The sequence below is a fragment of the Morus notabilis genome, unplaced genomic scaffold, assembly GCF_000414095.1.
Source record: "Morus notabilis unplaced genomic scaffold, ASM41409v2 Scaffold1303, whole genome shotgun sequence".
NCBI lineage: Eukaryota > Viridiplantae > Streptophyta > Magnoliopsida > Rosales > Moraceae > Morus > Morus notabilis.
In genome coordinates this window covers 96,091-109,224 of record NW_010365936.1, presented here as the reverse complement: position 1 = coordinate 109,224, position 13,134 = coordinate 96,091, and the positions used below count along the sequence as shown (strand labels likewise).

At 36.5% G+C, this 13,134-nt stretch overlaps 1 protein-coding gene across 4 annotated transcripts; it reads right to left on the bottom strand.

Moving 5' to 3' along the window:
• Window positions 1-708: 708 nt before the first annotated feature.
• On the bottom strand, window positions 709-10,807 carry LOC21402503 (1-phosphatidylinositol-3-phosphate 5-kinase FAB1A). 4 transcript variants are annotated; one of them, XM_010108784.2, is made up of 13 exons: window positions 10,650-10,807; window positions 10,008-10,147; window positions 8,947-9,675; window positions 7,707-8,444; window positions 7,288-7,441; window positions 6,776-7,120; window positions 5,568-6,452; window positions 5,085-5,416; window positions 4,731-4,854; window positions 4,473-4,643; window positions 2,239-3,771; window positions 1,661-1,927; window positions 709-1,362 (listed from the first exon to the last, which is right to left on the bottom strand). In XM_010108784.2, the coding sequence occupies exons 3-13, from the start codon at window positions 9,585-9,587 to the stop codon at window positions 1,000-1,002; spliced, it is 5,553 nt and encodes a 1,850-aa protein (XP_010107086.1). In that variant the 5' UTR covers window positions 9,588-9,675; window positions 10,008-10,147; window positions 10,650-10,807; the 3' UTR covers window positions 709-999. The 4 variants fall into 4 exon arrangements, with proteins under 4 accessions (XP_010107086.1, XP_024028491.1, XP_024028490.1 ...); XM_024172723.1 differs by having other exon boundaries at window positions 10,664-10,807; XM_024172722.1 differs by lacking the exon at window positions 10,650-10,807 and adding an exon at window positions 10,289-10,498.
• Window positions 10,808-13,134: the final 2,327 nt, after the last annotated feature.

The following is a 13,134-nucleotide window of genomic DNA, read 5'->3' as shown; positions in this document are numbered from 1 at the left end:
TTTACAAAGATTCTATCAAATATTTAACGCTTAATTAACGGAAGGACCAAAACTGAAACATAATAAAACTTTAAGAATCAACTGTGAGACATTTTATAAGTTATGAACTAAAGTTAAATTGAGTGTAAACCTCAAGGAACATTTGTAAAATAGTTTGAGTAATGGATTGGAATGTATAGAAAATGATAGAATTAAATTTTAGTTTAATCCAATCACGTGTTTGGTGTTTGGTGTTGTGTTATTAAATTAAAGGAGTTTTTGTAAATTTTTAAATGTTTGGACCAAATTGTAATTTTTCAAAACTTGAGAGGCTAAAATATAATTATCGTAAAATACTTGTCATATAAAAATTGTATGTTGACCCTCAATTTGTTAAAAAATTACAATTGGACCCAAATTTTATAAAAATTTACAAATAAGTTCCTAAGGTTTTTCACAATGTGTTCTAGTTAAAAGTTAACTGATGCTTCAACAGGGGATAGCAACTACCCCTTCTAAGAGACAAGTTTATTCAAACCAGTCCTTTAAAAATGTTCAACCAAACACAGTATAAGATTGAATCCTATCCAATCTTAGTCACTAAACGACCCTTAAGATATTCTTTGATAGATATACCATAGAATAAATTATGTGACATTTAGCGGTTCTTGAAGGCAATCAATTGACTTGTTTTAACAACTGGTATGAGAAAGAAACATCAAATGCACATTTAGGATTTGTAAAGTTTATTACTGATGAAGAACACAAAGGGGAAATAAACTATGCTCCCAAAACGATAGTTTATAATACAGTTACTCTGGGAAGATGTCCAGCACTATACTCCTACAGAAAAAATTCCTGGCATCTTCCCTCTTTCCTATGACCCAAAAAAAGGGGGAAAACAAGAAAAAAGAATCAATACATGGATATACCTAGAGAATACACAAAAAAGAAAAAGAAAAAGAAAAAGAAAAAGGGGGGCTGATTTTTTAAATTATTCAAATGTAAATGATTTTGAACTTACATCTTCATGTACACGCAAAGCGGTTCGACCTTATTAATATCACAAGTCCCACCTTGCACGTTTTCTTGACAAAGATCAGATTGGGACCCACTTGGAACAATCGTTGGGGGGAACCACTGATCTGGCACCATAAGAAAATAGGCTGTCATCGCTTTCCTGAATCGTTTCTTGTACTGCTCAGGTGAAATCACCGTCGGAGATGTATTCTTTTGTCCACCGAGGAAGCCCGACGTCTTCACCCAAGTTTCAAGGTGTTTGTCCCATGTATATTGTCTCATAAAATCAATGATCCCAAGAACCAGCTCGTGTTTTTCCTCGTCCACGCCAACTAGTAGTGAGTAGTCCATCACGTCAATTGACTGTAAGATATCCATGCATAATTAGCAAAAGATCAAACAACGAAATCATAAACTCTAAAAATTCATTTCAAGTGCTTCACAATAGAAGAGAGATTTTAAAGTGTTACTCTAAATCCCATGTTAGAGTTCTAATTATTTTATTTTATTTTGTTAGAATTCTAATTATTAAAACAAATTCCACCACATCATACGGCCATAGTCTTAGCTCTAGTTGTTTAAGTAAAAGTAATCACGAGGAAATTCTAATTTTAATACGTCATAATAGCAGTATTAAGACAGGAGGTCAAATCCAACTTACAGCAAGGAATGACGTATCATTCCACACAGCTCTCTCTAGCAGCCGCTTTGCCTTGTTCCCTACGAAAATTGGCGAAGTTGGCATTGCTTCAATCAGGTTCTGATCCAGCAGAACCTTGTTGCTACCGCTTGTATCTGGGTTATATCGTGATCGAGAAGACCCTTTAAGATCATACAGCCGGGTAACATTACGCCTGAACAAAAGATTCTCCATCACCAAAACATCCATCTTGGATTCTTTCCCCCCCTTAACATGCTTTGACGAAACCTTCAAACACCAAAAGAAAGACAAAACCGCAATTAGTAATCAAGAAACTAAAAAGCTAAAGGACCCAAATTAAGCTTTTTAATAGATAACAAAAAAACAGTGCCAGATAGTAGATAGTCTGACCAAACTCAGTTTCTTGTTCAAAATCCAAGAATCAAAATGCCTTTTTATGAAATCCTTACTAAAAAGAAACACTTCAATACAATGAAAAATATGTTTCGAGTTGCAAGCAGAAACGTATACTGGTCTTGAACCCAAGTACTATTGGACTGGTTACGAGCTCAAATGACTGCAAAAATAACCAATCATACCTGATAAATACCAAGAATCTTTGCCAAACAAGTTGGACTCCCGGTACTGATTGACTCGGACAAATACTTGAAATAAGCAGGTCCAAACTTGATAAAAGACTCCAGCTCTGTCTTTGTAACCTGCTTTATAATAAATCGATCATCCAAAGTTTTTGCAAAGAAAACATTGCTTTTGCCACCCTGGGCGCCCCACTTCTTACAGCGGCTAAGTGATCGTACAAAATCTAATTCAGACGGACAACATATCCTCCTTAGAGCCTCAAAGCGCTTTGCGCAGTAACAAGTCACTGTATACTTCACCTTCCCAAGGGGGCCATCATCTGTAAAAGAAATTCTAGCATGCAAGTCTTTTGAATAGAGAAGTGGGTCCACAGATTGAGAGCTGCGTGATCCAGAACTGGATAATATGCTTTCATCACCAGAACCTAAACTTCTGTAGGTATCAGCAACTGACTCATCAAAAGAGTTAAGTGAGAGCAGATTAAGTGAATCAAGAAGTGGTAAAGATACTGAAGCATCTCCAGCATCTTTTGGCTTCTCAGATTCAGACATCTGCAAATGATAATCTGACGAAACAAGTGTATATGCTATAATACTAGTGGGTTCATCATCATAAACAGGGACAACAGTGTCATTAATACCAACAGGCAGAAGCAGCCTGGCACCACTTTGCCGTTCCAATTCTCGAAAGAGTAAAACATAGACAGGATTGTAATCGCCACTGCAAAGCTTTTGAGAACCCAAAGACAAATTCTTGTTGACTGAATTATTGAAGTTCGAAAAAGGCATGCTTGCCAAGCTTGTGGAGCTTTCTACATTGTCGAGACTCTTAAAAGATATGGAAGACCCAACAGAACGAGTTGCCTCAATCTTACCTTGGTCGGAAGTAGAATTTTCCAGTTTTTGACTTGTTGAGACTGTATTTACTACAGTCGAATCAGCAGAAGAATAGCCATCCTCTTTAGGTGTTATACTTGTTGGGTATTCACCAGTCCATGCAGCATCAAGGGTATCAGATAGATCTGCCACTATTGGATACTCCCCATCCGAATGGGCCGTCCTTAATAACTTTGCAGATTCCAGAGGATCAGATTTTTCATTGACATTTGCACCAGAAGAAAGACATACCTCATCTTCATTCCTATTACTCTGGTCCAGGCCAGTTTCATTTCCGCTCTGAGGTCCACCTGACTGTAAAACTTGTCCAGCATTCCCTTGTTGATTAAGAATAATATCCGGCTTTGTTTCTAAAAGAAAAGAATCACAACTACTAGAGCCTTTAACTGGCTTTGTGGTTGCATCCATCTCAGTAATCTTCTCCACAAAACCGACGGTTTTCTCCTTAAGTTTCGGGGTGGGACTGCTCAAGATTTCCTGTACATTGTTGCTATTCAAACTGGCTGCATGTATCAAACGTTGGTCCCAAACATACGAATGGAATAGTATCTGTCTCCGCAATTTATTTATTTCAAGAATATCCATTGCAGGTTGGCCTGCTTTTACTTCCCTGAACCATGCTTTTTGTAATGATTCCTACAGAATGCCAATAACCAATAAGAAATAACTTAACAGCAGATACCACACTTCCTATTTACAGAGGGAAATAGACCAAAATAAATAATAAATGATAAACCTCTATTCAGTAGAGACAGACAACCAGGTCGTACATTACAGGATAAACCTGTTTTATTGTGTCATTTTCGAAAACTAAGATGATTGCTGTAAATTGCAAGAGATAATTTGACTAAAATTCTGGTAGTAGAAAAATTCATTGATCAGACAAAATTTTCCTCCTGATAAATGCTTCAGGCCGTCTAAGACCAGTGCATACTATTGTTCCCGTAGAAATTAGAGAATATTTGTGTTCATTAGGATCACGGAATTAAGGGATTTCTAAGAATTAAGGGATTTTGATTTTGTGTTTTATTTTTTCCCTGGATAAAGATTTGGGTAGGTTGTTACCCGAATTAGATTTTCCTAGATTAGTCAGAGGAATAATTTTAGGAGATTAATTGTCTGTATCCCATAATTAGAGGGAGGAGTTTATCTTCTCTGCCCCATTTAAGCCCCCTTGTATTTTCCCATGATCGATGAATGAAGAGAATTACACTTCTGTCAGTAATTATTTCTTGAGTTCCTAATCATGATTTTATGCAGTCAATTAATTCATTATGCATTTCACATGAACTAAAAGACTTCCCTCCCGTACAAATCTGGGTCAGACTTCTCTTTACCTCAAACTCCTCTTTCTCCTTTTGTAGCATTCCCTCAAGTTCTACATTTTGCTGCCTTGATTCAAGTGCTCTCATGGCAGCATCTTGTGTACCGACAGGTAACATCTTCTGTGAAATCTGATGAAGAGCATTCTGCACCTCAGTAAACAGGAGCTCTGCCAGTTTACGCACCTGTTGGACAAGAGCAAGATCACATAAGCATTTAGCAACGCAAAATTACTCTGTAGTGAAAAAACTCATTAATTGTGATCACTGCACCTCATTTGCTTCTTTTTGTATCCACTCCTGATCAGCATTGTAAAATTCTAGTTTGGGTAGTGGCAGATAAACAGAGTACAAATTAATTGATGCGTAGCGAAAGCAAGCAACCATTCTTCCAAAGCTGTAAAACGTAAAATCAATAATGTAAAGAGACAGTAAAAGAGACTATTGAAGCAAAATTTATGAGCTCTTGCTTTGTGGACCTATGTAACCCAGGAAGCTAAATGAACTATAAACATAAATAGATAAGATTCCCTAAATCCATAAATATAATGATAGTACTATGAAGAATTCAAAATTGATTTTTTTTTTAATTGATGAGAATTCATGCAAGTCAAGGGGGAAGCATACCCATAAAACCGGAGACAATCTCTGTGAAGGGAATGACCACAGCTGGCAACCCTGCTGGCTGCTGCATGATTTGAAAAGCTTAGCTCCAGAAATTTTCCAAAAGACAAACCCCATGCAGCATTAGACATCACTACTCTTCGAGTGGCTGGAGGGAAGCCATTGGTTCGAGGACACCTTAAACACCGGTGCCACATCCAGATTTTACCTTCCTTTTCCCCTGGTAAGAGACACTCCGAAAGTTTCTTAACAGATATTGTGAGGCTCCCTTGTCTGTGAGTATAACAATGAACATGTGCTTCTGATGGCATACCACACGTACGACAGTGATAACTCTGATAAAGAAGAAAATCTTAGTTGCAACTTTCTCATGCAACTAGCAAAAATCAATTATCAAAAAATGAAAATAAAAATAAGAACCTCTAGCAAGAGAAGAGATGTTAAACATGGGCTAAAAAAGGGGATGATTAAGCAAGCAAGGAATACCTCATCAAACAGGTGATCACGTAAAAAACGTCCCAAAGGTTTATCAAAGTTCCCATAGTATTTGATTCGAAAAAGATGGGATCGCTCGCACACAGTTCCTTTCCACACACAGCGTGTAGATAATGAGACCAAAATACTTTGATGGTCTGAAGGAGAGGGAGGAAACTCTTCCTTGAAAGGTTCGAACCCCTCATTGTGATCATTTTTCTTTTGTCCAATAGATGCCAGCTTAAGGGACCCTTGGTGATTTGCAACCAATGTATTGCTTTCTGCATAACTAGTGCTATTACCTGGTCCATTAAGCTCTGACGTGTCGAAAGAATTAGAAAATAAGCTACGATTCTCCATAGATTCTCCAGTGTTGGATGTTTTACCCTGAAAAGGATATTCAGGACCCAAAGTATTTGTATTCTCCGAGACACCAACAGGGAAAAGTTGATTATTGGAGCAAGCTGAGTTATCTTGTTCCAAAGGGCACAAGGAAGCAGTAGATACTCTTGATTTTGGGGAATGATGAAGAGCTACAGGGCAAGTGGAATCCTCTACTTCCAATTTCAAAATCGGGTTACAGTTGCTAGATAAGTCCCCCTGTAAAATGGTGCCTTTGTTGGATTTCTCTGTTTCACTGGCAACTTCAGTACCCAGAACTTTCGCAGTAGCGGGGATACTATAACCAGCTACGATGGAAATGGACCTGCCAAGACTTGATGGCTTATCAGGTAATGCAACATTTATTGGAGACCTCAGAGGGAGTTCTGGAAGTGTAGCTCCTTCGTCAGCCAGAAATGATGTCTCCAAAGCCAAGTGATAAGCCGCAAAAACTCCATATTGAACAACATGTTTCACCTTCTTTAACTCGTCTCCACTAGCACCTTTAAGCAGAATCTGAAACAAGGTCAAAGAATATATCCATATCAAAACTTTATATTAACTATATAACGAGAACCAAGATATTGGGACCCCACAATATATGGGTTCCTAGGAACATCCCAAGTCTGACTTTCACAAGCAACAATCTCTTTTACATGAGCCATTTGTTTCCTTAAGTCTACATGGAAAAGCTAAACTAACCAAGAAACTACTTTGTAGAGATAGCTAAGGAAAAGAATAGCTAATCAAGTATGATACACCTAAAATTTCCAAAATAAATCTAAAGAGAGAGAACTTAACTGAGTTCTTTTGTTATGCGGATGTAATGCAGAACTTACCGTACAACCCAATGGTTTTGGGCACCCCTCGAAGAACATTAGATTCTTCATTAACTTCTTCCCACCTTGGCCTGCACTGCCATGCTCTTCAAGTAATTTCTCTACATGGAACATATCACAATGGCCCAATTTTGGTGATGTGAGATGATCAATGGAAGAGACTATATGTGCCCCCGTGCACCGGGCTATGCGCTCTAAAAGTGGCCTCTTAATATTCAAAACAAGTGATATGTTCTTGGCAAGAAGATACTCTTGGGCATACCGAGACACTGACTTCTCTACCAAAAGAACATCAGGGTGATGAGCATCAATCTTAGCAACTGCCATCTTCAAATGGTCCATTTCCTATTTAAGAAAATGGGAGTTACAAAGATCACGAGAACAAGACACCCAAGAAAAAAGTTTCTAAAGAATTGGAACATTTCAATCATTACATTCCTTGTGAAAGCTGCTAAGATGTAATATTTAGCTAAAAAATAACCTAAAAAAAAGGAAGAGGTAACAATTAAAACCTGCTGCAACAACGTATCAAAACTGGACAAGAGGTTAGAAATGCGCTGATACTCCAAAGCTCCTCCAAGAATAAGAAAGCGCGGTTTATTTACCCTTGTTGTCATTCGCCGATGAGCCACATTTTTCTTACAAACAACTCCTTTAACCGCCATACTAGAAAGTAGAAAAATGAAATATAATCAGCATAACATAATAACGTAGATACAAAAAGAACAAGGCAGATACAAAAAGAACATGCAAACATAATTAAGCAAAGGCCAGTATATGGATGATGGATCTTATGAGTTGGCAATACGCTTTAATTCACCCCTGCTTCATTCAGCTTCCTCAATGAAAATATTGAAAACCATTTTGTGTGTGCAGTCTACAAGAGAAGTAAACTAAAGTAGTTGAAATGAATGTAGCTTTGCAAAATTACCTCTCACTGCGACGCCCGCAAGCTATGCATTTAACCTTCACATATCCCCCAGGATCCATCCCTCCGCCTTTGCTCATATCTGGCTTAAGAAGAGAGGCAGCTTCCCATGACAAAGATGTCACTATCTCCAACCAACTCTCTTTGTCATCATCATCACCTACAGGTAGGTTCTCAACCTGCAAAAGCTGAGTCACCAAAGCCCTAAAATGCCCCTCCACCACATTTTTCATGGCATTCCTGTGCTCCTCACTAGTCTTCTCCCTATTACGATACTCCCCACTTCCAAAGCTGTTTGAAGAGCGTAAATACCCCCACTCACCAGTAGCACCACTCTCCTCCTCATCATCATCTAATAAGACAGCTTCTCTGTCATCCTCTTCATCCTCCGGCTCTGGAGGGATCCAAAGCAGTTCATTGCTCTCAAAATCTACAGGCTCAACATTCGTGCTCTCCACATCAAATGAAGGAGCTTCACGTTCATCATGATTGTCCCGTTCATCTTGTTTCCCAACTTTTGCAGTTTCCGCTTCACCATGTAAATCATTATTCTCAGGTATGGCTGAGAAACTCAAACTTTTATTGTCAATGTTATCTTCGTTAGGATGCACATTATGTGGCCTATAGACCTGACCAATCTCATCAATACTAATTGCACCATAATAGCCATCAGCTTGGGAAAAATGTCTTGTTTCTGAATCTGAATGATAAAGACCATAATCATCATCCTCATCATCACTCCTGAAGCAGAGGATAAGGAAGAAGTCAACTACAGACTACAACATAAAAGCATCAAAATGCATGAAGATGAAATAAGTTATTTAAAACCCAGATACCTAGACATGACAGATGAACTCACCATCGGAAGTCTAAGGGTGTGTTTGGTAAGGGGATTTGTACCCTGATTCGAATCATGGTTCATGGTTCGCTATAGTGTTTTCTCTCACAAAAAATACACGTAAATCAAAAATGGTTTTAATCTCATGATTCTAATCCATGAACCAAACATCTCCTAAATGTCCTGGCAAGGTAGAATGAGCATTAAGGGGAGAAGCAACATGTCAAATAAGATATATTAAACAGACAAAGTTGCTTATGAAATTAGATGTCTTATTGCACTCTTCCCACACCCTCTCTTACGTCTAACTCTATTCTAGAATTGAAGTCAAATGTAACATCAAGAACTATAAGTATGATGCTTTCGCACAGCACACATGGTATAATTGAAGGAGGCATAACCTACCTATTACTGCAAAAGCTGTATTGTTTGGGCGGTGAATCCTCCATGACCGCGTTAAGATTTGTATTCCTCTGAGATGCTATGTTCCCTTCCTGAGACGTAACCGAATCCATTTGGGCGGATTGATGAGGGCTAAAACTAGAACTAGATGGAACATGCTGGTAAGGACCAGTCGAGTAAGGCATGGAACCAACAGTGCTACTGCTACTTTGGCAGGTGCAGCTGGACTGTGTGCTGGCCAAGCTTGTTGCTGATGGCGATGGACTAAGCCCAGGGCTGGTACCGCTCGGTTGTGCACCAGCCCCATTATCGGCCGTTGCTATCCCCTGCTCCCACTGCCTGTAGCAATAACTACAGACCCTGATCCTCTCGCAATCTTCGCGTCCAGTCCTGGGACTCCTGGGCTCATTTGACAGAGCGGGAATAGAGTTCGCGGTACACTTGGCGCAGAAAACTCGGCCACAGAGTCGACAATGATGCCTGCGGTTAAATACTGTGAACTGAGAGTCACACTCGTAGCATACCCGGCAGCTCTGATCGGGCATCCAAAAGTCCCTGGAAACATTCGCCGGCTCGGACCTTCGAGGGATCCAGGACCTCACTATACCAACTAGCTCAGACAGCGTTTTATCGGGGGTGCCCATCGAAAACAACCCGCCCAATCCCACTCATCATGAATGGGTCATTGGCCACTCCCGGAAAGAAATCCCCTCCACAAATCACTTCAAAGACCTAGCATTTAGTAAACAACCCCAAACATGGACATTAACAGATTGAAAAACGCCAACAAATCCAAACCGTTTCTGAACTCAAAATTCAAAAATCAAACAGTTGAAGAATTTCCCAGAACGCATTGGACCTCAAAAACATCATCCAAAGTCATAAACTATAAACCATGAGATTCAATTCAGAGCTTACAGAATTGATCACAAATGTATATGCATGAAACTTCATCATGCACATCAAAATTCAAACTTTATAACCTCAATTGAACTTTTACTGAAAATCTATACACGAAATGGTAATCGAACAATATAAACAAGAATTTACGAATCGAAAAGTACCTGAGAAGTCAATCTTAAAGTCGAGAATTCCCAAACCAAAAACCCAACCAAAATTCAGCAATTTCCCTCGGCAACTATCAGCCACTAGAGTGAAATTCAGTATCGGAGTGGTTGGTAAAGTGGGTTTAATCCCAAATCCACTGAAAAATTCACAAAAAAATTCTTTCAGAAAACTTCAAGTCGATTCCGAGTAAAATAGACAGAAAAATTTGAAACTTGTTTGAAATCAAAAGAAGAGGAAAAAAAAATTCAACACAAGTAAAACAGAAGCGAAGAGAAACCCTAAAAATCAACAGGACGCACAGAATCTTCATTGGACCCCACAAAACTTTCCCGCGATTCATCTGGTCTCATTTCAGAGCACAACCGCGCAAGAATCAGAGATCTCCCTCACAATTCATATGTTCAATAAATATAAAAAAATTAACAAAAAATGATAATTCAAAGAAAAAAAAATATATATAGTTTTTTTTTTTTGGGTACACGATGAAGCTGATTTTTGACACGTACTTTAATTTGTGTATTACATAGAAAGCTGTCCGTATTATATACCATGCATATATATATATATAGATATATCATATATGTATTACATATAAACCACAAAAAAAAAAAAGGGGACAAAGGAAAATGATAAAGCACATGAAAGACTTCACTTGAAATCTGGCAATTTGCGCTTCCACTTGTATTGTTGATTATTCATAAGTATAAAAATTATCACAACTTATACGTGTGTGTGTGTGTATATATATATATATTCTTAAACTAAGTACAAGTCTTCTAAGCCACTTTAATGGTGATTCAACATATACTTTTTTTTTTTTTTTTTTTATGCGGCAACCACAATTTCCAATCTTTTTCTCTTCTTCTAAGGCTCAATAGTAAAATAGAAAAGGATTTTGTTTTTCCATATTATTTTAGTATATTTCAATGGAAATTTCACATTTATTATTTTTTAAGCAGAAATGAAGATTTATTTGTTTTCCGCCACGTAGAAAAAGAGTTTCTTTTTATTGGAACCGCACGAGTCTCATCCGGTGATAATCCGTAATTATTATTTTGTGAAAAAATGTATAAAGTTACTTGTTTTTATTTTCTGTTTTTTTTTTAAGTTTAAAATCTCTTTATTTTACCGGTTTGAGTTTAAAATTTTAATTTTATTATAAATAAAAAATTATCATAAATAGTCATATTTAATTTTTTTGTTACAATAAAAAACTCTTACATAAAGTCACATATCAATTCGAATTAAAAACTCAAATCAACAAATTAAACGGACCTTCAAGCTACACATTATTGCTATTAATAACAAAAAAAAAATAAAGAAAGAAAAAAAAATAGAGATAGAAGTGTTGTGAACTGCCAGGTAATTTAAATCATATGAGAAAGTTAGAAATGCGGCAAAATTTTACTAATCATGTTGAAATATGATATGTTGAAATATGTATTATTGTTTAATAATACAGTAAAGTCTGCTGTTTGTTTATTTTAATAATATGGCCGAATTTTAGAAGTTTTCTTTGTAATATTCTAATATTAATCTTGTCTTTCACATATCTCATATCTCACATCTTTTTCTCTCCTCTTTATCTACTCACTAGAAAAAATGGCAAAAAGATCCGCGAAGGAGAGATTCGACGAAATCTCATATTGTTGTGGCAAAAGCCGAATTTCTGTTTATTTTATTAATTTAAATTTAAAATTTAAATTTTATTATAATAAAAAAAATTTAAAAATAATTACATTAAAAAAACTAAATGAGTCTTAAATCTACGGCGGCGGCAGAATCTCTCCTCTTTTTTTCTTTCCCAACGACTATGATGGTGTGACAGCAAACCAGTGCAATTGATGAAGGCTATTTTTGTCTTTTTCTGTTTAATCATTAATGTAAAGCAGGTCATTTCACTAATTTAAAAAAGTTGTGGCTGTCTACTTTATATTGGCTTGTAAATCAGCCATTTATATGATATCCCTTCTTTTCTTCACCACTATTCCTTTGAGGGCTAACATCATGTTTAATTTGGACCAAATCCTGTTTTAAGAGATTGGTTTTGTAAAGGATTATTTTGTGTTTTTGAAAATAACAAGATTGAATATTGTACTGTATTTGAACTTAAAATGCAAAAGAGCTTTCATCCTCAACCCCCAAAAAGAAGTTAAGGGTAGTTTAGTTCGCTGATTTGAGTTTTTAGTTCGAGTTGAAATATGACTTTATGTAAGAATTTTTTATTATAATAAATTTAAATCGATGAAATGAACAAGATTTAAAAAAACTTTATTAAATAAAAGACTTCTTTTATGGTGCATTCTAGAATTGTGATACATTAGTGCAGCTAAGTGTTTTTATCATTGTATTAATTTTCAATGATTAGATCTACAATATGAGCAATTTTGTGTGACGCATTGTAAATTTTAAGACAAACTTATATAAAATTGACCATTAAAAAATTAATCTAAAGGTAAAAAAATATTTGCTCCACTAGTAGGTCACAAATGAAGGATGCATGTATAGTTTTCCTCAAATAAAATAGGGAAGTATATACGCAAAATCCCTTTTAAAAGTTTATTTTTTTTTTAAAAGTGATTATTATTTACTTACAACAGAAGTTATCATCATTTCGTATTATTTGCATTTGTAACATAATGAAAATTTCATGCAATGATCATAACAATGTAACTTCTTTTTTTCCCCTCAATTATTGTTCTAAATACATTTTATTCAAAAGAGGGAGAAAAAAATTTAAAAAAAAAAAATATCAAAAGAAGAGGAATAAGGAAAGCAAAACAAAACAAAATTTCTCTGGCTTTCTGTTGTAGGAGAAAGTTGAAAATGGCTTCACAACAACAGTGGTAGGGGCATGTGTTAGATTTGCTACTCAGGAAAAGCCAAAGGAATAGCCATCCTTCTCACGAGTCGTGACTAGATAAGGAAGACAGCTAGCCAGTAGTTATAACTATCTTCAGAGAGAGAGAGAGAGAGAGAGGAACTTTACTGTATTATTAAAAAAAAAAAGGCATTTCAACAGAAAGAAGAAAAAAGAAAACCAGCCCAACTTTATGAATTATTTCAAAAAAGAAAGAAATCCCAACTCTATGTGTTCTATGGATAAAACCAAGACCATCTACG

What these genes read in the sequence shown, in the direction of transcription:
- LOC21402503 (XM_010108784.2), bottom strand. Translation starts at nt 9,587, where the DNA reads ATGGGCACCCCCGATAAAACGCTGTCTGAGCTAGTTGGTATAGTGAGG. An exon ending in CAAAACCATTGGGTTGTACG is followed by an intron (nt 6,453 to 6,775) that starts GTAAGTTCTGCA and finishes ACCTTGTTTCAG; the next exon opens with ATTCTGCTTAAAGGTGCTAG. An exon ending in GATTGTCTCCGGTTTTATGG is followed by an intron (nt 4,855 to 5,084) that starts GTATGCTTCCCC and finishes TACGTTTTACAG; the next exon opens with CTTTGGAAGAATGGTTGCTT.